The sequence below is a fragment of the Eschrichtius robustus genome, chromosome 1, assembly GCF_028021215.1.
Source record: "Eschrichtius robustus isolate mEscRob2 chromosome 1, mEscRob2.pri, whole genome shotgun sequence".
In the NCBI taxonomy this organism is placed as follows: Eukaryota; Metazoa; Chordata; class Mammalia; order Artiodactyla; family Eschrichtiidae; genus Eschrichtius; species Eschrichtius robustus.
Genome location: NC_090824.1, coordinates 148,038,790 through 148,060,448, shown reverse-complemented (window position 1 = coordinate 148,060,448; position 21,659 = coordinate 148,038,790). Strand labels below are relative to the sequence as shown.

At 44.7% G+C, this 21,659-nt stretch overlaps 1 protein-coding gene across 1 annotated transcript in view; it reads right to left on the bottom strand.

Annotated features, from left to right (window-relative positions):
- Positions 1–359: 359 nt before the first annotated feature.
- The window catches only part of GABRA5 (gamma-aminobutyric acid type A receptor subunit alpha5), a 94,494-nt gene continuing 73,194 nt past the window's right edge, over positions 360–21,659 (bottom strand). Inside the window, exons 8-11 of the mRNA XM_068537478.1 lie at positions 16,549–16,692; positions 13,848–14,000; positions 10,923–11,134; positions 360–659 (exon numbers count right to left, since the gene is read on the bottom strand). Of these exons, the coding sequence (XP_068393579.1) occupies positions 360–659; positions 10,923–11,134; positions 13,848–14,000; positions 16,549–16,692 (809 nt within the window). The remainder of the gene's footprint in view (positions 660–10,922; positions 11,135–13,847; positions 14,001–16,548; positions 16,693–21,659) is intronic.

Genomic DNA, 21,659 nt, shown 5'->3' with positions numbered 1-21,659 from the left:
TTGCTGGGAAAATTTGTATGAAATGACATTCAAAGTATAAAAAACATTGTTAGGTAACACTTGGAACAGTTAAAAATATACTTGTTTGTAAACTATCAATGTAAGATACTGAGCATCTGAGTGTCAGAGCCATTGTCTCCTGTTTTTCTAGAAAGTGGCTTGATTTATCAATGTGACATCTTTGAAACATCTGACATTATATATAGAAACATCAAGGCAATATTATTTGTACATATTATTAAACATGCAAAAATTTCCTGAAAGATAGTGCCCAAATAAGGGAGGTCCCCCAAGCTCAACCTCTCCTTGGTGCCCGTCACTGAACGTATGGCTGTCTTGGAGTTTGGGAGCATGGCAGCTCATTTTGGAGAGGTAGCCCCTTTAATCACTGGCTCCCTATTCAAATATGTTGCCCAGTAAACTAGGTTGAAAGTGCCAAACAGGACTGGGAATATAATTCGGGACATTTTGTCGATCTTGCTGATGCTGTTGTAAGTCTTTTTGTTTTCAGAAGTCTTGTCTTCAGGTTTTACTGAGGCTGAAGAGGCATTTGAGGTCCCTGCAGGGGTCTGCTCCTTTGGGATGTTTGGGGGGTGGGTCATCTTCCCAGTAGTATAAGCATTTGTTGATTTATTTAGTGTAAGTTCACGCTCCTTTTTCTGCAAAATATAAAAAATTTAAGGGCATGACATTTGCAGGCAGCTGTCAGTTCACTTCTAAAGGTTCTGAAGGTTTATCTCTCAAAAGAGAGAGACAGACAGACATAAAGACAGAGACAGAGACAGAGAGGGGTATCAGCTTAGCTCTGGCAGAGGGCAGCCTTCCACAGACTTCTAAGCCTAGAACCCCACATGGCCAGTCTTGGATGTGAAATTTTAGAACAGGCAAAATACTTTATGGTAGAAAAATTCGGAATAGTGGTTACCTTTGTTGTGGTGGGGACAGGAATGGACTGGGAAGGGGCATGGTGACCTTTCTGGAGTGCTGGCAACGTTCTCTATCTTGATAGGGATTTGGGTTATACAGGTGAACGTGTTCATCAAACCTCAGCAAAAGTACCCTTAACATTTGTGCATTTTATACCATGTAAATTTTGCTTCAAAAGAATCAAACAGTAAACAAATATTGAACTCTAGTTAGCGATATGCTTACTGAAGTATTTAGTGGGAAATGTACTATTTACTTTGAAATACATCAAAAAATAAGATGTATTGACAGATGGATTGAGGATGGGTGGATGGATGAATGGATAGACATATTTTAGGTAACATAGATAGATAGATAAATGATAGATGGGTGGTGATGACACAAGCTCAGTAAAATGTTAATAGACAGGTTTTCGTTTTGTAGTTCTTCAACATTTCTGTAGGTTTGAAATTTTGCATGATAGAATGTTGGGAAAAATTCTGTTCCTTTGCCAAAGTAACATAATCTCATTAAATTAAATTTGGAAAACATAAGAATAATTAAAGAAGATATATCACTATCTGAAAAAGATATCTGCATCCCCTTGTTCATAGCAACATTATTCACAATAGCAAAAATATGGTAACAACGTTAAGTGTCTGCCAATAGATGGTTAAACAAAATGTGGGGTGTGTGTGTATATATATATATATATATATATATATATATATATATATATATATATATATATATATATATATATATGCATACACACAATAGAATACACATTGGAACACAATGGAATACTATTCAGCCATAAAAAAGGAAGAAAATCCTGCCATTTACAACAGGGATGGACCTTGAGAGCATTGTGCTAAGTGAAATAAGTCAGACAGAGAAAGACAAATACCATATGATTTCTCTTATATGTGGAATCTAAACAAAACAAACAAACAAACAAAAAGCTGAAATCATAGATACAGAGAGCAGATTGGTGATCACCAGAGGTCGGGGGGCAGGGAGCAAAATGGGTGAAGGTGGTCAAAAGGTACAAACTTCCAGTTGTAAGATAAATAAGATCAGGAAATGTAATGCACAGCCTGGTGACTATGGTTTTTTTTAAAAAAGAAAGAAAATATATTAACCATCAAAAATATGTGGGAGGGAGCTTCAAGATGGCGGAAGGGTAAGACATGGAGATCACCTTCCTCCCCACAAATACATCAGAAATACATCTACATGTGGAACAACTCCTACAGGACACCTACTGAACACTGGCAGAAGACCTCAGACCTCCCAAAAGGCAAGAAACTCCCCACGTACCTGGGTAGGGCAAAAGAAAAAAGAAAAAACAGCAACAAAAGAATAGGGATGGGACCTGCACCAATGGGAGGAAGCCATGAAGGAGGAAAGGTTTCCACACACTAGGAAGTCCCTTCGCGGGCGGAGACTGAGGGTGGCAGAGGGGGAAAGCTTCGGAGCCACGGAGGAGAGCACATCAACAGGGGTGCAGGGGGCAAAGTGGAGAGATTCCCACATAGAGGATCGGTGTTGACCAGCACTCACCAGCCCGAGAGGTTTGTCTGCTCACCCGCCGGGGCAGGTGGGGGCTGGGAGCTGAGGCTCTGGCTTCGGAGGTCAGATCACAGGGAGAGGACTGGGATTGGTTGTGTGAACACAGCCCGAAGGGGGCTAGTGCGCCACAGCTAGCTGGGAGTGAGTCCGGGAAAAAGTCTGGAGCTGCCAAAGAGGCAAGAGACCATTTTTCCAGGGTGCGCGAGGAGAGGGGATTAAGAGCACCGCTTGAAGGAGCTTCAGAGACAGGCATGAACTGCAGCTATCAGCGCAGACCCCCAAGACAGGCATGAGATGCTAAGGCTGCTGCTGCAGCCACCAAAAAGCCTGTGTGCAAGCACAGGTCACTATCCACACCTCCCATCCCAGGAGCCTGTGCAGCCTGCCACTGTCAGGGTCCTGTGATCCAGGGACAACTTCCCCAGGAGAACACACAGTGCACCTCAGGCTGGTGCAACGTCACGCTGGCCTCTGTCACCGCAGGCTTGCCCAACATTCTGTACCCCTCCCTCCCCACGGCCTGAGTGAGCCAGAGCCCCCTAATCAGCTGCTCCTTTAATCCCGTCCTGTCTGGGAGGGGGGGTGGACACCCTCAGGCAACCTACAAGCAGAGGCGGGGCCAAATCCAAAGCTGAACCCCAGGAACTGTGCGAACAAAGAAGAGAAAGGGAAATCTCTTTCAGCAGCCTCAGGAGCAGCGGATTATATCTCCACAATCAACTTGATGTGCTCTGCATCTGTGGAATACCTGAATACACAACGAATCATCCCAAATTGAAGAGGTGGACATTGGGAGCAATGACGCAGATATTTTTTTTCCCTTTTTCTCTTTTTGTGAATGTGTATGTATATGCTTCTGTGTGTGATTATGTCTGTATAGCTTTGCTTTTACCATTTGTCCTAGGGTTTTGTCTGTCCGGTTTTTTTTTTTTTAGTATAGTTTTTAGCACTTGTTATCATTGGTGGATTTGTTTTTTTGGTTTCGTTGCTCTCCTTCTTTCTCTCTCTCTTTTTTTAAATTACTTAAAAAATTTTTTTTTAATAATTATTTTTATTTTAATAATTTTTTATTTTATTTTATTTTATTTTATCTTCTTCTTTCTTTCTTTCTTTTTTGTCTCCCTTTTACTCTGAGCCATGTGGCTGACAGGCTCTTGGTGCTGCTGACAGGCTCTTCGTGCTCCAACCAGGCACCAGGGCTGTGCCTCTGAGGTGGGAGAGCTAAGTTCAGGATATTGGTCCACAACAGAACTCCCAGCTCCATGAAATATCAAATGGCAAAAACCTCCCAGAGATCTCCATCTCAACGCCGAGACCCAGCTCCACTCAACGACCAGCAAACTACAGTGCTGGACACCATATGCCAAACAACTAACAAGACAGGAACACAGCCCCATCCATTAGCAGAGAGGCCACCTAAAATCATAATAAGGCCACAGACATCCCAAAACACACCACCAGTCATGGACCTGCCCACCAGAAAGACAAGATCCAGCCTCATCCACCAGAACACAGGCATTAGTCCCCTCCACCAGGAAGCTTACAAAACCCACTGAACCAACCTTAGCCACTAGGGAAAGACACCAAAAACAACGGGAACTATGAACCTGCAGTGTGCAAAAAGGAGACCCCAAACACAGAAAGTTAAGCAAAATGAGAAGACAGAGAAACACAGCAAATGAAGGAGCAAGGCAAAAACCCACCAGACCTAACAAATTAAGAGGAAATAGGCAGTCTCCCAGAAAAAGAATTCAGAGTAATGATAGTAAAGATGATCCAAAATCTTGGAAATAGAATGGAGAAAATACAAGAAATGTTTAACAAGGACCTAGAAGAACTAAAGAGCAAACAAACAGTGATGAACAACACAATAAATGAAATTAAAAATTCTCTAGAAGGGATCAATAGCAGAATAACTGAGGCAGAAGAACGGATAAGTGACCTGGAAGATAAAATAGTGGAAATAACTACTGCAGAGCAGAATAAAGAAAAAAGAATGAAAAGAATTGAGAACAGTCTCAGAGACCTCTGGGACAACATTAAATGCACCAATATTTGAATTATAGGGGTCCCAGAAGAAGAAGAGAAAAAGAAAGGGACTGAGAAAATATTTGAAGACATTATAGTTCAAAACTTCCCTAATATGGGAACAGAAATAGTTAAAGACCAGGAAGCACAGAGAGTCCCATACAGGATAAATCCAAGGAGAAACATGCCAAGACACATATTAATCAAACTATCAAAAATTAACTACAAAGAAAAAATATTAAAAGCAGCAAGGGAAAAACAACAAATAACATCCAAGGGAATCCCCATAAGGTTAACAGCTGATCTTTCAGCAGAAACTCTGCAAGCCAGAAGGGAGTGGCAGGACATATTTAAAGTAATGAAGGGGAAAAACCTACAACCAAGATTACTCTACCCAGCAAGGATCTCATTCATATTTGACAGAGAAATTAAAACCTTTACAGACAAGCAAAAGCTGAAAGAACTCAGCACCACCAAAACAGCTTTACAACAAATGCTAAAGCTACTTCTCTAGGCAGGAAACACAAGAGAAGGAAAAGACCTACAAAAAAAACCCAAAACAATTAAGAAAATGGTAATAGGAACATACATATCGATAATTACCTTAAATGTAAATGGATTAAATGCTCCCACCAAAAGACACAGATTGGCTGAATGGATGCAAAAACAGGATCTGTATATCTCCTGTCTACAAGAGACCCACTTCAGACCTAGGGACACATACAGACTGAAAGTGAGGGGATGGAAAAAGATATTCCATTCAAATGGAAATCAAAAGAAAGCTGGAGTAGAAATTCTCATATCAGACAAAATAGACTTAAAATAAAGACTATTACAAGAGACAAAGAAGGACACTCCATAATGATCCAGGGATCAATCCAAGAAGAAGAAATAACAATAGTAAATATTTATGCACCCAACATAGGAGCACCGCAGTACATAAGGCAAATGCTGACAGCCATAAAAGGGGAAATCAACAGTAACACAACCATAGTAGGGGAAGTTAACACCCCACTTTCACCAAAGGACAGATCATCCAAAATGAAAATAAATAAGGAAACACAAGCTTTAAATGATACATTAAACAAGATGGACTTAATTGATATTTATAGGACATTACAGCCCAAAAAAACAGAATACACTTTCTTCTCAAGTGTTCTTGGAACATTCTCCAGGATAGATCTTATATTGGGTCACAAATCAAGCCTCAGTAAATTTAACAAAATTGAAATCGTATCAAGTATCTTTTCCAACCACAACACTATGAGACGCTAAGAGATATCAATTACAGGAAAAAAATCTGTAAAAAGTACAAACACATGGATGCTAAACAATACACTACTTAATAAACAAGAGATCACTGAAGAAATCAAAAAGGAAATCAAAAAATACCTAGAAACAAATGACAATGAAAACACAACGACCCAAAACCTATGGGATGCAGCAAAAGCAGTTCTAAAGGGAGGTTTATAGCAATACAATCCTACCTTAAGAAACAAGAAACATCTCAAATAAACAACCTAACCTTACACCTAAAGCAATTAGAGAAAGAAGAACAAAAAACCCCCAAAGTTAGCAGAAGGAAAGAAATCATAAAGATCAGATCAGAAATAAATGAAAAAGAAATGAAGGAGACAATAGCAAAGATCAATAAAACTAAAAGCTGTTTCTTTGAGAAGATAAACAAAATTGATAAACCAAATAAAAAAAGGAAGAAGACTCAAATCTATAGAATTAGAAATGAAAAAGGAGAAGTAACAACTGAAACTGCAGAAATACAAAGGATCATGAGAGATTACTACAAGCAACTATATGCCAATAAAATGGACAACCTGGAAGATATGGACAAATTCTTAGAAATGCACAACCTGCCGAGACTGAACCAGGAAGAAATAGAAAATATGAACAGACCAATCACAAGCACTGAAATTGAAACTGTGATTAAAAATCTTCCAATAAACAAAAGCCCAGGACCAGATGGCTTCACAGGCAAATTCTATCAAACACTTAGAGAAGAGCTAACACCCAACCTTCTCAAACTCTTCCAAAATATAGCAGAGGGACGAACACTCCCAAACTCATTCTATGAGGCCACCATCACCCTGATACCAAAACCAGACAAAGATGTCACAAAGAAAGAAAACTACAGGCCAATATCACTGATGAACATAGATGCAAAAATCCTCAACAAAATGCTAGCAAACAGAATCCAACAGCACATTAAAAGGATCATACACCATGATCAAGTGGGGTTTATCACAGGAATGCAAGGATTCTTCAATATTCACAAATCAATCAATGTGATACACCATGTTAACAAATTGAAGGAGAAAAACCATATGATCATCTCAATAGATGCAGAGAAAGCTTTTGACAAAATTCAACACCTATTTATGATAAAAACCTTCCAGAACATAAGCATAGAGGGAACTTACCTCAACATAATAAAGGCCATATATGACAAACCCACAGCCAACATCGTCCTCAAAGGTGAAGAACTGAAACCATTTCCACTAAGATCAGGAACAAGACCAGGTTTTCCACTCTCACCACTATTATTCAACATAGTTTTGGAAGTTTTAGCCACAGCAATCAGAGAAGAAAAAGAAATAAAAGGAATCCAAATCGGAAAAGAATAAGTAAAGCTGTCACTGTTTGCAGATGACATGATACTATACATAGAGAATCCTAAAGATGCTACCAGAAAACTACTAGAGCTAATCAATGAATTTGGTAAAGTAGCAGGATACAAAATTAATGCACAGAAATCTCTTGTATTCTTACACACTAATGATGAAAAATCTGAAAGAGAAATTAAAGAAACACTCCCATTTACCATTGCAACCAAAAGAATAAAATACCTAGGAATAAACCTTCCTAAGGAGAAAAAAGACCTGTATGCAAAAAACTATAAGACATTGATGAAAGAAATTAAAGATGATACAAACAGATGGAGAGATATACCATGTTCTTGGATTGGAAGAATCAACATTGTGAAAATGACTATACTCAATATCAAAAAAACAAACAACCCAATCCAAAAATAGGCAGAAGACCTAAATAGACAGTTCTGCAAAGAAGATATACAGATTTTCAACAAACACATGAAAGAATGCTCAACATCATTAATCATTAGAGAAATGCAAATCAAAACTACAATGAGATATCATCTCACACTGGTCAGAATGGCCATCATCAAAAAATCTACAAACAGTAAATGCTGGAGAGGGTGTGGAGAAAAGGGAACCCTCTTGCACTGTAGGTGGGAATGTAAACTGATACAGCCACTATGGAGAACAGTATGCAGGTTCCTTAAAAAAGTAAAACTAGAACTACCATATGACCCAGCAATCCCACTACTGGGCATATACCCTGAGAAAACCATAATTCAAAAAGAGTCATGTACCACAATGTTCATTGCAGCTCTATTTACAATAGCCAGGACATGGAAGCAACCTAAGTGTCAATTAACAGATGAATGGATAAAGAAGATGTGGCACATATATACAATGGAATATTACTCTGCTATAAAAAGAAATGAAATTGAGTTATTTGCTGTGAGGTGGATGGACCTAGAGTCTGTCATACAGAGTGAAGTAAGTCAGAAAGAGAAAAACAAGTACCGTATGCTAACACATATATATGGAATCTAAAAAAAGGAAAATGGTCATGAAGAACCTAGGGGCAAGACAGGAATAAAGGCGCAGACCTACTGGAGAATGGACTTGAGGATACGGGGAGGGGGAAGGGTAAGCTGGGATAAGGTGAGAGAGTGGCATGGACATATACACACTACCAAATGTAAAATAGATAGCTAGTGTGAAGCAGCCACATAGCACAGGGAGATGAGCTCGGTGCTTTGTGACCACCTAGCGGGGTGGGATAGGGAGGGTGGGAGGAAGCGAGACGCGAGAGGGAAGAGATATGGGGATACATGAATATGTATAACTGATTCACTTTGTTATAAAGCAGAAACTAACACACCATTGTAAAGAAATTATACTCCAATAAGGATGTTAAAGAAAAATATGTGAAAGATGAAAAGCAGAGAGGAAGTGCATGGAGAAGGAGCAAGAAGAAGCAGTGAAAAGTGAGGTGGAATAAGAGTGCATATGTACCCAGATGCAGGGAGCACAACGACCCCGGGGCCAGTGAGGGTGACCACAGCGTCCGAGCAGAGCAGGGCCTGTGGGCCACTCCTCAGAAATGGTACGGTTCTGTGCAGCCCCCGTGGTGCCATGCACACACACCTATTGGGCTGCCAGAAGAAGCCCATCAGCATGATGGACTAGCTACCTCAATGGTTTGCACGACCTTTGTCTCTGTGTGTAACCAGGACAGAGCAGACACTGGAGGAGAGAATGATGGGTCTCGGAAGTGGGTGTTTCAAACAGGACCCAGGATGGCCACAGTGGTCCAGAGACGGGCCTCTGTCCTCCTTCCGGGACAACTTGCTGCCCAGCTGAGGGCAGACAGCTCCCTACATGGTCAACTTCAACTTCCTCCTGTGTCCTTTCACAGGTGTTCACCCCTAAAAACCACCTTGCACCCCCAACCCTGAAGACCCCAACAGGTAATGATGGTGAACACAGTCCAGTGTTCAAATTTTCTCCACTTCTAAGTAAAAGCCAGTAACGCTATACTTACTTATTCATGCTCACCACCGTGTGTAACAGTATGACTTGCCTGCCGGGATACCTGCAGATGCCCTGATGCCTCCACTGGCCTAAGGGATGGGATCCCCAGCACCACAGCCTTGGGGGACAACACCTAGTCTTCTAGAAGATCAGTGCTAATCTGGGATTAGATGAGTCAGTTACCTCCATGCCCTCCTCTCCCTCCAGGTCTGCATTCAGGTCTGTGATGAGTAATAAGGACAGTGAGGCTGAGTGTGAGCAAGCGAGGTGGCTGACGATGATGACAGCCCATTCGACAACCTTCAAGGACTCTTCATTGCCTCCGGGTTCCACCTTCCTCCTAGACTCACAGACACCAGCCTGATGGCCTCAATTCCTGCAGCACCTCCCAGGCGGTTGCCCTGCTCAGGCTCAGGGAGGCCGTTTCCAGGCCCGTAGCAAACATTTACTTCCCGGCAACACAGTGTTTGGGGTCGGGAAGCCCCTCTCCCCAGACTCCATGTCCCCCAACAAACATCCTCCATGGTTCTGTCTGTTGGGACACTTCAGTCCAGAATTCCCACAGTCTGAAGACGCCCTGCCTCTGCCATGTTTTCTCAGCTCCCCACCAATTGCCTGCTGTGGTCAGCTCACTCCTGTCCCCCATCATTCCCCAAAACACACCCCCTCGTGAGATTCCTGTTTGTCAAGGCCCTTCCCAGGCATCTCCCCCCTTCCCTTCTTCCCTGAGGGGCCTGGAATGGGTCCCACTAGGCTTTCCTCCCTCCGGGTGAGCTACGCCTGGAAGTGGGTTTTTCTTCCGTGACTGAAACCCAGGAATGTGAGTGGACTCATGGCGCTTGGAGGTGGGAAGAATCCGATAGGCCAGGTCAAGTGAGAACTTCGGACTTTTCACAAGAAAGGAACAACAGCATTGAATGCAAAAAGCAGGTGTGGGGCCGTGGGTGCGCACAACTGAGTGCCCTCAGCAGCAGCAGAGTATCCTGGTGTCATCACGGGTTTGGGGCACAGTCTCCCGTAGGGCCTTCTAGACTCCCTTCATGATGATTTCCAAAGGACAGATGAAGTTTCACTTTCAAGTCTACCCTGATAACTCCAGCCTGTTCCTCTCTCAGAGCAAAGGACTTGTTTGTTTTAAATGTGGCATAATTAGCACTTTACCATGTGCTATTTATTTTCTATTCCATGTATATTATTTTCTTTTCCCCAAGGACCTGGTTCAGGTTGGAATGTCGTGCAACCTTTTTTCTTCAAATATTTTTTAGATTCAGGCACCGACCTCCCTCTAAATACTCAGCACTTAATTGCTTTGAATAGAGAAATGCTTCCCACAATAACTCACGTGCGTCGTTTAAGCAAGACAAATCATCTAGTCAGTGGAATTAGGTATGTTTGCCTGTTGTGTCACTCCCAATAATTCGAATGCTCCCTTCATGACCTTCAAGCCACCTTGCAGAAGACACGCTGCATGGTGAAGTGGCAAGAGTGAGCAGAAGAATTGACTGTACCATTCAAAACTGGATAAATAGTCCCTGAACAGACAGAAGGTACTTTAGCAAAATAGGCCTGACATCAGACCTTTCCCTTGAATGAAGCTGGTGATTCAAAACAAAGGTAAAACAAGACCTGTTATAAGACTTTGTAAGGACCTTGAGTATAAGGGAAGAAATCATTTTTCAGGGGGAGGGATGTAGGGAAAAGAAACACCTGGTCTTATATTTGGACATAAAATCAGGCACATTTTCTCTGGAGTACGGAGGAAAATGAAGTCAGTACCTTGATCTTGGCTGCTTCCAAGGCTTTTTTGCCGTCCCAGGCCCAGCCTCTCTTTGTGAAATAGTTGACAGTGGCAAACTCGATCAGCGCAGAGAACACAAAAGCGTAGCACACGGCTATGAACCAGTCCATGGCCGTCGCATAAGCCACTTTGGGCAGAGAGTTCCGGGCACTGATGCTGAGGGTCGTCATGGTCAGCACCGTCGTCACCCCTGTGGTTGTCAATGACAGGGGTGGGGACAATGGGAACAAGGATCAGCACCAGCACTAGACCCCAGTATAACACCCCTGAATATGACAAAGAAAGAAAGGAACTATCACTTTAATCCCCAGCCCAGGTCTCCCTCTCCCTCTACGATTTTCACAGCACAACACATTCATAGAATTTAAAACACTGCTTAGTTTATTTACCTTGTCAATCGTCTCCTTCTTCTAGAACATAAATCGAGGTGGGCAGGGATTTGGGTCTGATTCATACACATACCCTAACTGTGTCCCCGTTGTCCTGACCTGACCCTGCAGAGAGCTGGTGCTCAACAAGGATGGGTCAGAGGAGTGGGGCATCTTAGTGGCCCCAAGGCAAGTCCAGCTGAGAAGGGCAAGAACGTTCCCACCGCTCTAACGATGTGCTTCACAAAGACTCACTGTGCACCTTACAAGTCTTGGGCTCCAGAAAGCTGATGAGACAGGCTTGCTTTCACATGGACTAACGCAGACTGCAGACTCTGAAGACCGGAGTACAACAGAAACACCACATCTGAATCTGGGTCTTGGCACTTCACTGCCTCTAAGAAGGATCTGGGCCACCTCAGTGCTGCCATGCAAGATGCCTGTAGCCATCTGTCTTGTCTTCTGGGGAAATTTGCAGTGACCATAAAGGAAGTCTGGATCCTCGGAAGGGGACGATGAGCCTCTAACGGGCGTCTACTAAGGGCCAGACTCTGATCTAAGCTACATTCTGGATAGGTGTCATTATCCCCATTTTGCAAGTGAGGAGCTTAAAGATTTAAAAATAGTAATGTACCCAAATTTGCCAGCTGGCAAATGAGAACCTGTACTGGGACCCAGGTCTGCTGAACCCTTACCGCCCATGTAGTTTCCACATGCTCTGTGTCTTTCTTCTTACTACAGTTTTGTTTGCAAAAAGGTTCACATATGTGTATCGGGTGGGGGTGCAACACACCTGTTATGAGTGGAACTGTGCACCCCCCCAAATGCATAGGTTGAATTCCTAATCTCCAGAACCTCAGATTTACTTTCCAGACCTTGCTTGGAAACATGGTCTTTACAGAAGTAATCAAGTTAAAATGAGGTCATTAGGGTAGGCCTTAATCCAATATGACTGGTATCTCTCTCTCTCACACACACACACACACACACACAGGGAGAACAGCACGTGAAGACTGGAATTATGCTGCCACAAGCCAAGGAAGTACCAGAAACTGGGAGAGAGGCCAGAAACAGAGCCTTCCCTCACAGCCCTCAGAAGAAACGAACTCTGCTGATTTTGGACTTGTAGCCTCCAGAACTGTGAGACAGTTAATTTCTATTGCTTAAGCCCTCAGTGTGTAGTACTTTGTTAGGGCAGCCTCAGGAAAGAGCACCAAAAGAGTGTCATGTTGCGGGTGGTCATAGCAGCTTAGTCTTCATTCAGTGTCATCCTTCAGAGGTATTTATATACCCTCACTGAACATGGTACTGTGCATGGAATTAACGCTAAATGAGAAATCAGTAGCCATCTTTGATTTTTCTTAGAAATCCAGTTAATCATTGTGCTGGAGAGAAGTGTTCTGTGTGTGACCTTGAACAGGCTTCTTGTGTCTCCTTGAGTCCTTTAACATCCTAATGTGCTTTGAGAATCTCTAAGAGGAAGCAGACTGGAACATAGGGCATTCTCCAAACTAAATTTTTTTCCTTGCCCTCCTACTAATGCTCCCCTAAAGAGCTGGGGGAGCACTGCCTGGCCACAAACCAACCTCCACACCTTCCTGAAGCTAAATCAGGTGAGGCAGGTGAAGCTGGGTGTGTGGCTCGAGGTAGAGAGATGGTCGGACAGGAGCAATCCTGGGCCCTCACTGGAAATCCCGAGCCCCCCCAGCTTCCTCCACCAACAGGAGCGTTGGCGGGAAACGCAGGGCACCCTTTCCTTCTTTGGAAGGGACAGTGCAATAGGAAAAGCTGAGGCGGGAATAGTACTTTACAGTTTAGAAAGATGTGAGCATCCATTACAACTGACCCACAAAATTACTTCTAATATTGATTTTGATGAAATGAGCTTCCACGTAAAAGTCAAACACTCAACCATGTCTGCTGTGCTAAGGTACCTCCTGAGCTAGATCTTGCTAAACTTGATTTATGTCTCAGGGATGTCAGATAATGTTCTAAATTCTTATCATATATATGTATACATATATACATGTATCATACATACATATGTATATCTCATATATATTATATTTATATATACATAAGGTAATATATATTATATTTTATATACATTTAATCTATTACTATCATATCATATGTAACATATTGACTGCCACTTGGGAGTTAATTTTAAAGTGGCATGCACATTTCAAAGAAAACTGCCTGATAACACAGAAAACAGTACTTTATGAGACTTGTGAAAATACCATAGCAAAATCCCACATAAGACAGATTGCTGGCAATTTCAAACCTCAAAAAAAAAAAAAGGCTACCAGTGAAAGACTTCAAAAGGGAAACAGTGATCGAATTGCTCTGAACCCTGGTTCAGAGAGCAGCCCTAAATCTAATCTTTAACACTGCATTCATAACTAATTGGTCCATTTATTTTCCAGGTCACAGAATAGACAGGCAGCACTAGGGACTTTGAGGCTGCTGTCTTTGGGGTGGTTAGAGGCAGTCACAGAACACAGTCTGCAGGCCTGGCTTGCGGACACTCACCAAACACTGTCCTGGCTGGGACCGATTCTCGGTTCAGCCAAAAGGACACTTGTGACAAGATCACAGTCATTATGCAGGGGAGATAGGTCTGGATGACAAAGTACCCGATCTTCCTCTTCAGATGGAAATGAGCCGTCATGATTGTGTATTCACCTGCAAATGAGCAAATTAGTGCAGTCAGCCACCTAAATGAAACCCTACAGTCTTGCCCTGTGGTTCCTGCCCCTGGTCAGAGCCCGGGAGCCTCCCTTCTCTCCACCCTCCCTTTGGACAAGCATTTATTTGTATTGTTTGCTTGAAGGAGAGGCTGAAAGATGCATGGATTTCTTAACAGTCATTTTATAAGTAAGTCTTTTGACCCCCCGCCTCTGAAGAGCCTCTGCTGGTGGATGCTTTGCTGGGGAAAATCAGATTTGTGTGTTTTCCTAATCCCTGGTCACAATCTGTGCCACTCTCCACCTGCCCCCCTCACTGCTACTGCCATCAGGATTTCAGGATTTAGCCTTTCCAGATATAACTCAGGACAACACAGAGCCCTGTCGTGGGCGGAGGGTTTTCTCCTCATTTCCCAGCCAGGGAGGGCTGGAAGGAGTGGGGGGCTACCACTTCCCCACAGGCTCTGTGCCCCCTCACCCAGCTTGGGGGTGAGGAGCAACAGCCTCAGGAGGCCACGGGTGCTGGCCGCTCTGAGCTTCCGCTGGTCCACAGGGAGAGTGAGGGCATTTCCTTGGCGATGCCCCAGTGCCTTCTCTGGATCTGCCTGGCTGTGTGGGAGGCGAGTGCAGACCTCCCCTTCATTGTGGAGAATGATGCTGCCCTGATGGTGAACTGGTAAGGAGCCAAGGCAGCTGCGGTGGGAGGGTGTGTGAATTTGCATCTCCCTGGGGAGATGGGAAGGATGCTTTGAGAAGTGGAGGCAGAGCTGAGTTGATCTGAGGACAAGAGTTCTTCAGCTGAATTGCAAGAAGTAGATGGTGTGGCCAGGGAGCCTGGTGGAACTGTGAATGTGGGGGGAAGGGCCTGGGGTCTCTGCTAAGGTAGACCCCCGGGGGCCATCTGTTCGAGGGTGGTCGGCTGGCTGCATGGGCAGAATGTTGAGACGTTTGAGACTGATTACATAGCTCGGACGCTTGCTGTTGGATTCAAAGCCCAGTGCTCAGCAAGGCCAGCTGTGGATGTGTCCCTACGTGCCTTTTCTCACAGCATGAGTTAAGATCATATGTGGCAAACTCTACCCTCTTACAGAAGAGGAGACCAAAATTCCCTCAGGGCCAAGATGCACCACGCCCTCCCCACAGCCCGAGGCAGATGAGAGCAGGTGAGAGGAGGGGAATAGGCTCAGGCCTAGCAGAAGGAGACAGGGACAGAGAGAAGGGGGGCAAGATATGTTTAGTAGCAAAGACATCTTTATCATGATCCGATATGGCCTCTCAATGCTTGAGAAGAGGGAAAATGCCATTCTGTTTCTTTGCATTAGGATTTGAAGTTACTCTCCTACTTATAATTCTTTTGTTGTGGTGGTTCTTTTCATTCTATTTTTGAGTTGAGGATAGCAATATAAGATAACGTTAAAAAAAAAGACCATTTTTTTGGAATGCAAATAGGAGCAGAAATCCATTTATAAATTTTTAAGGAAGGACATGAAACGACTCCCAACGGTAGCACCCTCCATTAGCATTGCAATTCTTAACCCCAAACCTCTGCCGTGCCACCTTTTCACTTGTTCCCATAAAATCAGGTCTGCTTCCTCTTTCCTTGCCTTTAACATGGTAACCACATGGCACAGCAGCCTCCTCCCAGCCCTGCCAGGCCCTTTCCCCAGGATGCCAGCCCACACCAGTGGATGGGCACTGAGTACCTGTGTGAGAGGAGGCATGCACTGCACATCCCCGTGCTTCCAGCCAGCTCCAAGGGGTGGTGATGCTGACAGAGTGACGCTGACCAGGGTAACATTTGAGGTTTAGAACTCATGCTGCAAGCATGCTGCAAGGACTTACTCCATCCCTGTTCCACATTTCTCCTGCCATGAGAAACCCTGCAGGACCCTCCTCTGCTCACAGCCAACCTCGTGACCGTGACCTCTAGGGCTGGGCCTCCTGTGGCCAGGAGGTGTCTGAGGACACCCCTTGCAGGTGCAAGAAGGGAACGCATTGTGTTCCTTTGGACACCCTGTCCACTTTGTGTCAGGTGAAGCCCAGCTTGTGCTGCCCTGCGGGCTCAGGCCAGCCCTGTGCCTGTGGGTGTGACAGCACCTGCTAAGGCCTCAGCTATTTCTATGCTGCCCGGTTGTGCTTTCCCAAATTCAACCCCAGGAAAACCTCTGAAATGTTCAAAGTGGGGAGATAGTAGAACAGGTAAATGAGAGTATTTACAGGCAGCTCTCTACCTTTCCTGCAGAGGCTGCTGCCCTCGTGTCTCAGTGCTTGGGCAGGACTATGTTATATAAGTAGGTCCATGAGGCCTCCGGGCAGGGCCTGCTGTCACCAGGGCTGCTCACACGGAGGCAAATGCACCTCGGATTAATGCCTCTCATGACCCTTAATGCCAGGATGCCACAGCTGATGCTTCCATGTGCGGCTGGAGGGAGGGGACCCGATGTGGAAGGCTTCTTGTGGCCAGCACAGAACGACAGGCCCGGGTGGCTAAGGAGAGTCCTGGGCTCTCCCAGGGTGTGCGACCCTGAATGGGGGTCGAGGCTTACCTGTGCTTGTACTGATGTTCTCTGTGCCCACTGTCTGCCCCATCAGGTGGTATTGGTTCAGCCTGGAGCCATCTTCTGCCACCACCACCGACTTGGTTGTGCCGTTGGTCCAGACATAGACAACTTCGGAATTAGGATATGCATCTGTATGGAGGAGAAAAAAAGTGGTGTAAACATGGAATCATTTGCAGCGTGGCACAACCAAAGATGTTTATAAAAGTAGTAAGAGAGATGATTGGAAAGTCAAAGTTAAATGACCTAAAGAAAGTACAGGCAGTCAGACCAGGGCAGACAGCAACACGGTTCAGGCCCTTCTCATTTCTAAAGGGCAGAGTGCTCAGAAGCCAGGCCCAGTGCTTCCTATGGGGTATCTTCTCTTCAGGGTGCACTGTCACACGGGCCTGAGACCACAGGGCCTGGGGCTCTCCCAGCTCCATGGTCTTGGGAAAATCCCATGCTCTGTGCCTCAGTTCTTCCTTCTGAGAATGGGGTGATAACAGCGCCTGCTTCTTAGGGCTCCTGTTGTTGTTACAAGAGCTCTGTAAGGATGTAATGCATAGAGTGCCTTGTCAACAGTTCATAAACAGTCAAAGTAAGAACAATGAATCACCCAAGAAGCAATGAATACACACCAAAAAGACAGTTTGGAAACCGGCAGCACTCAAACCAAAACATGGATTGAGGCTCAGGGGTACACTGTTATAAAGCATCTTGTATAGTGGGAAAGTGGTGATGGTTTGTTTATTCTTCACAGTGTTGGTTACAGTATTAGAATTTTCTTAAATGATAGGGAAATGGTCAGTATTTACCTCATATCAACCTTGGGAAACAGTTTAAGTTTTGCTGATGATTCTCAGAGGCATAAGGAAGAAATGACCCAGGTCAAGTTAGCCTTACAAAATAAGCTAAATTAAGCTTTGTTTGTAGGACTAAACTGGTTGTCTGCTCAGGGAATTTTCAAGTCTGGTCTCTGTTTTTTTTTTTTTTTTTAAATTAATTAATTATTTATTTATTTTTGGTTGCGTTGGGTCTTCGTTGCTGCGCGTGGGCTTTCTCTAGTTGTGGCGAGGGGGGGCTACTCTTCGTTGCGGTGCGCAGGCTTCTCATTGCGGTGGCTTCTCTTGTTGCAGAGCGTGGGCTTTAGTATGCAGGCTTCTGCGGCATGTGGGATCTTCCCGGACCAGGGACTGAACCCGTGTCCCCTGCACTGGCAGGCAGATCCTTAACCACCATGCCACCAGGGAATTCCCTCTGTTTGTTTTTGATTCTAACAACTTGGAGCAGCATCTGACCACATCAGCTACTATAAAGGTCTCTCTTTTCAGAAGGCACTTGTTGCCCTGTTGTCCATGCTGTCCTGGTGGGAGGGTGGTGCAGAAGGCAGAAACTTTACCCCTGGTGTCACACCTGTGACTGTTACCTTACACAGCAAAAGGCACTGTGCAAAATGGAATTAAAGCTATGGGCTTAAAATCAGGAGATTATCCTAGATGATCCCAGTGGACGCCGTATAATCACTTGAGCCCTTAAAAACAGAGAACTTTCTCCAGCTGGGGCCAGTCAGAGAGACCCAGCTCAGAGAGATTTGAAGCAGAAAGAAAGGAATCGACTGCCATTGCTGGTTTTGAAGGTGGAGGAAGGGGTCATGAGCCAAGGCATGTGGGCAGCCCATAGAAGGCAAGAATGACTCCCTCAGGTGACAGCCAGCAGGAAACAGGGACCTCAACCTACAACCCATGGAACTGAATCCTGCCAACAGCCTGAGAGAGGCTGGATGTGGATTTGCCCCCAGAGCCTCCAGAAGGGAAAGCAGCCCTGCTGACACCATGATCCTGGCCATGGGAGACCCAGAGCTGAAACACCAGGCAAATCCATTGTATTCTGACCTACAGAACTGTAAGATAATACAAGTTTTTGATTATTGAGATATAATTAACATGTATCATTGTATAAGTTTAAAGTGTACAACATCATGATTTTATACATGTATTGATACATATTGCAAAATGATCACTACAATAAGGTTACTTAATAAATGTGTTGCTTCAATTAAATTGCTAAGTTTGTGATAATTTGTCATGGCAGTAGAAAACTGGAACAGGTAGATGGACTGATAAACAGACAGAAGACTCTCTCCCAGAGGAGGGAGACAAATATACATAAGACATGTTACATGTGAGGTGGTAGTAAGTGCTATGGAGAAATATAAGCTATGAAGAGGAAAGAGGTGCTATTTTAAATAAGGTAATCTGGGAAGGCATAACTTTAGAGACCCAAGGGCTGTGCAGGAGCCTGCCACATGGTTGTCAGAAGGACATGTATCCCAGAAAAGGGCACTGCAGGTGTACATGTCCTGGGGCAAGAGTGTGCCTACAATGCCTGAGGAGAAGGCAGGTGGGCAGTGTGGCTGGACAGGGTAGACAGCAGAGGGCAGAGGAAAAGACGAGATAAACGTTGCCTCAAGGCTATTTAAGGCCTTTGCCTTTTACTCTGAGCTAGCCAGGAAGACGGGGGCGGGGATAAGCAAGTAAGTGACATAGTCTAGTTCATGCTGTAAAAGGACCCATCTGGGTGAGATAGGAGACTAGAATGCAGGGGGGGGGGAAGAACAGAAACAGGAGAGTGCTTAGGGCAATAGTAAAATAATTCAGGTGAAAGATGATAGTGGCTGGAAGTGGTAAAAAGAGGAGAAAATAGGGATACATTTTAAAGGAAAGGGTCATCCAGTCAGCTAACAAATCAGATGTGAGCTGTGAGAGGAAGAGGGTGACCAAACCAGGCATCTGGACACGTCATTTGCACTCTAGGACGGCAAAGGTTCTGGAACAACCCAGCTTCTGAGGAAAGAGCAGCATTCAGGTGCTGACATTTCAGAGTTGAGAGGCCTATGAGAGGTCTCCTCGGGATGCTAAGCAGACAGTGGGCCACACAAGTCAGGAGTTCATGGGAGTGGTCCCTGGTGAGGATGTGACTTCTTGAGGCATTGGCATACCGATGTCACTTGAAGCAGGGGCTGGTGACAGGGTCACCTGCAGAGTGAATGTTGGTGGAGGGGAGGGCACTGAAGGGCCTAGAGGTTGGGAAGGTGAGGAGGGAGCTGCAGAGCCACTGGCGCAGCGGCCACTGCAGTGGGAGGACATAGGGAGTGTGCTTCCCAGGGGCTTGTGTCACAGGCTTCAGAGGACAGCCGAGAAGTGGCCTCAGGGCCTCGTGGCATCTGTTCACCTCAGCAAGAGCACTTCCAGAGGAGCAGTTGGCTTTAAGGAACAGGGCAGCTCAAGTGTTCCCCATGGCTCTTGAGGCCCCTGAAGGTAAACCCGCACACCCGCTCTGTAGTACAAACCTGTGCATCTTCCCAGCTGCCACACACAGCACCCAATGCCTTCTGGACAAGGCTGTGTGCTTGGCTCACAGCCTGACGCCAACTCCAGATGCAACAGAACCCATGCACCCTCACAGGGAGGCCTCTGCAGACGTCTCAGGAGATGGGATAGGCTGGCAGGGAAGGCATCCCTAAGCAGGACAGCAGGCTCTGGGACTCCACCAGGCAGGGCTGGTGCCCGGCACTGTGAATGGGCTACTGGTGTGGCCATTGCTGGGGCAGGCAAGCAAGACTACACGCGTGATCAGAGGTCTCCACAGAAGGAGCCAGAAGAGGTCATGTTAGTAATGAGCAGTGTTCCCACTAAGTGTGGGAGTTTCTTTGCTAGTGCACATCACTTCCTTATTCTTGCTTTATGTGCAAAAGAGTATACGTAACACTTGGAAAATAATAAAACAAGCATGTATGTAGCAAACACTGAGCTTAACACAGTGGAAAACGTCAGAACCTTCTAGGCCCTCCGCCCACGACTCACCAAAGGCTCACTTTCTCCCCACAGGTTGTATTCTGAACTTTATGATAATCATTGCATTGTTTGCTTTGTAGTTTTACCTTCTGGGCAGACATCACTAAACAAAGGGGCTTTTTTTGCCTTGCCTATGTTTTCTTTGTGAAATCTGTTTTGTGTTTTTTACCCATTTGATTCATGGTTTCTTTATATACTCTGATATACATACTTTTTTGCTCCATGTGTTGCAAATGTCTTCTTCAAGTTTGTGGCTTTCTCACTTTGTTCATTTTTTTAAAAATTTTTTGATAAATGGTATGTTAAGTTAGTCAAATTTATCAACCTTTTAATCTTTCTGCATCTTATTTCGGAGGACTTCCTGATGTTACACATGTAGTATCAAAGCTGGAATGTTGCATCTTTAACCATTAGGGCCTTGATCACAGAGTTGACTTCTGTATATATTTTCCTACATAAGCATCCAATCAGATCTTCTCCTTGTGGTTTTCGGTGCTGCCACCGAAATCATTAAGCCGTCCCTCCCACCCAGGTACTTGCAGGGCCTGTTCTGACAAGTAAGATCTCCATCAGGCATGGGTTCTCTCTTGCGGAATTCTCTGTTCTGCTCCTTTTTTCTACCCCAATTTCAATCTCCCCTGTCTTAACTACGCAGACTTTAGAATTCTAGACAAGAACAGCTGGAGGGGCGAGGTGCCCCCTTTTCTTCTTCACGGGGCCCTGGCTGATCTTGGTCCTCTGCTCATCCATATACATGTTAGAATCCACTCATCAGGCTTTCCCAAAAATACTGATGAAATTTATGTTGGACATGAATTGGATCTATAGATTACAGATTGGGGAGACATGACATCTTATGGTATTGAGTCTTTTTATCACAGACTTGATGTGTATTTAGGTCTTTGGAGTGAAAGTTCCTGACAGTAAGCCTTTTTGATTGTAATGTAAGTGCCTGGCATTAAGCTTTCCATTGCCGAGGCAACTATTTAAAAGGCATCCACCTCACATAGGCATATTCCCAGCTACACTACTAGATAAAGGGCAAGTCTAGAAGTTCCCCTTCTAGAAAGCCCAAGGTGACCTAGATAACTGGTCATTTGATGACCCCACTTCTCCCCAGTTAGAGTGCCTAATTCCTGTTCTTATATTTTAAATTTGCCAATGACGATTGAACTGGTGAAACCCTAAGCACCCCACCCTGGACCCCAATAAGGGTAGAGTCCTGGGTCTGCGCTCTTTCTCTCTCCCTTACCCATGACTGTG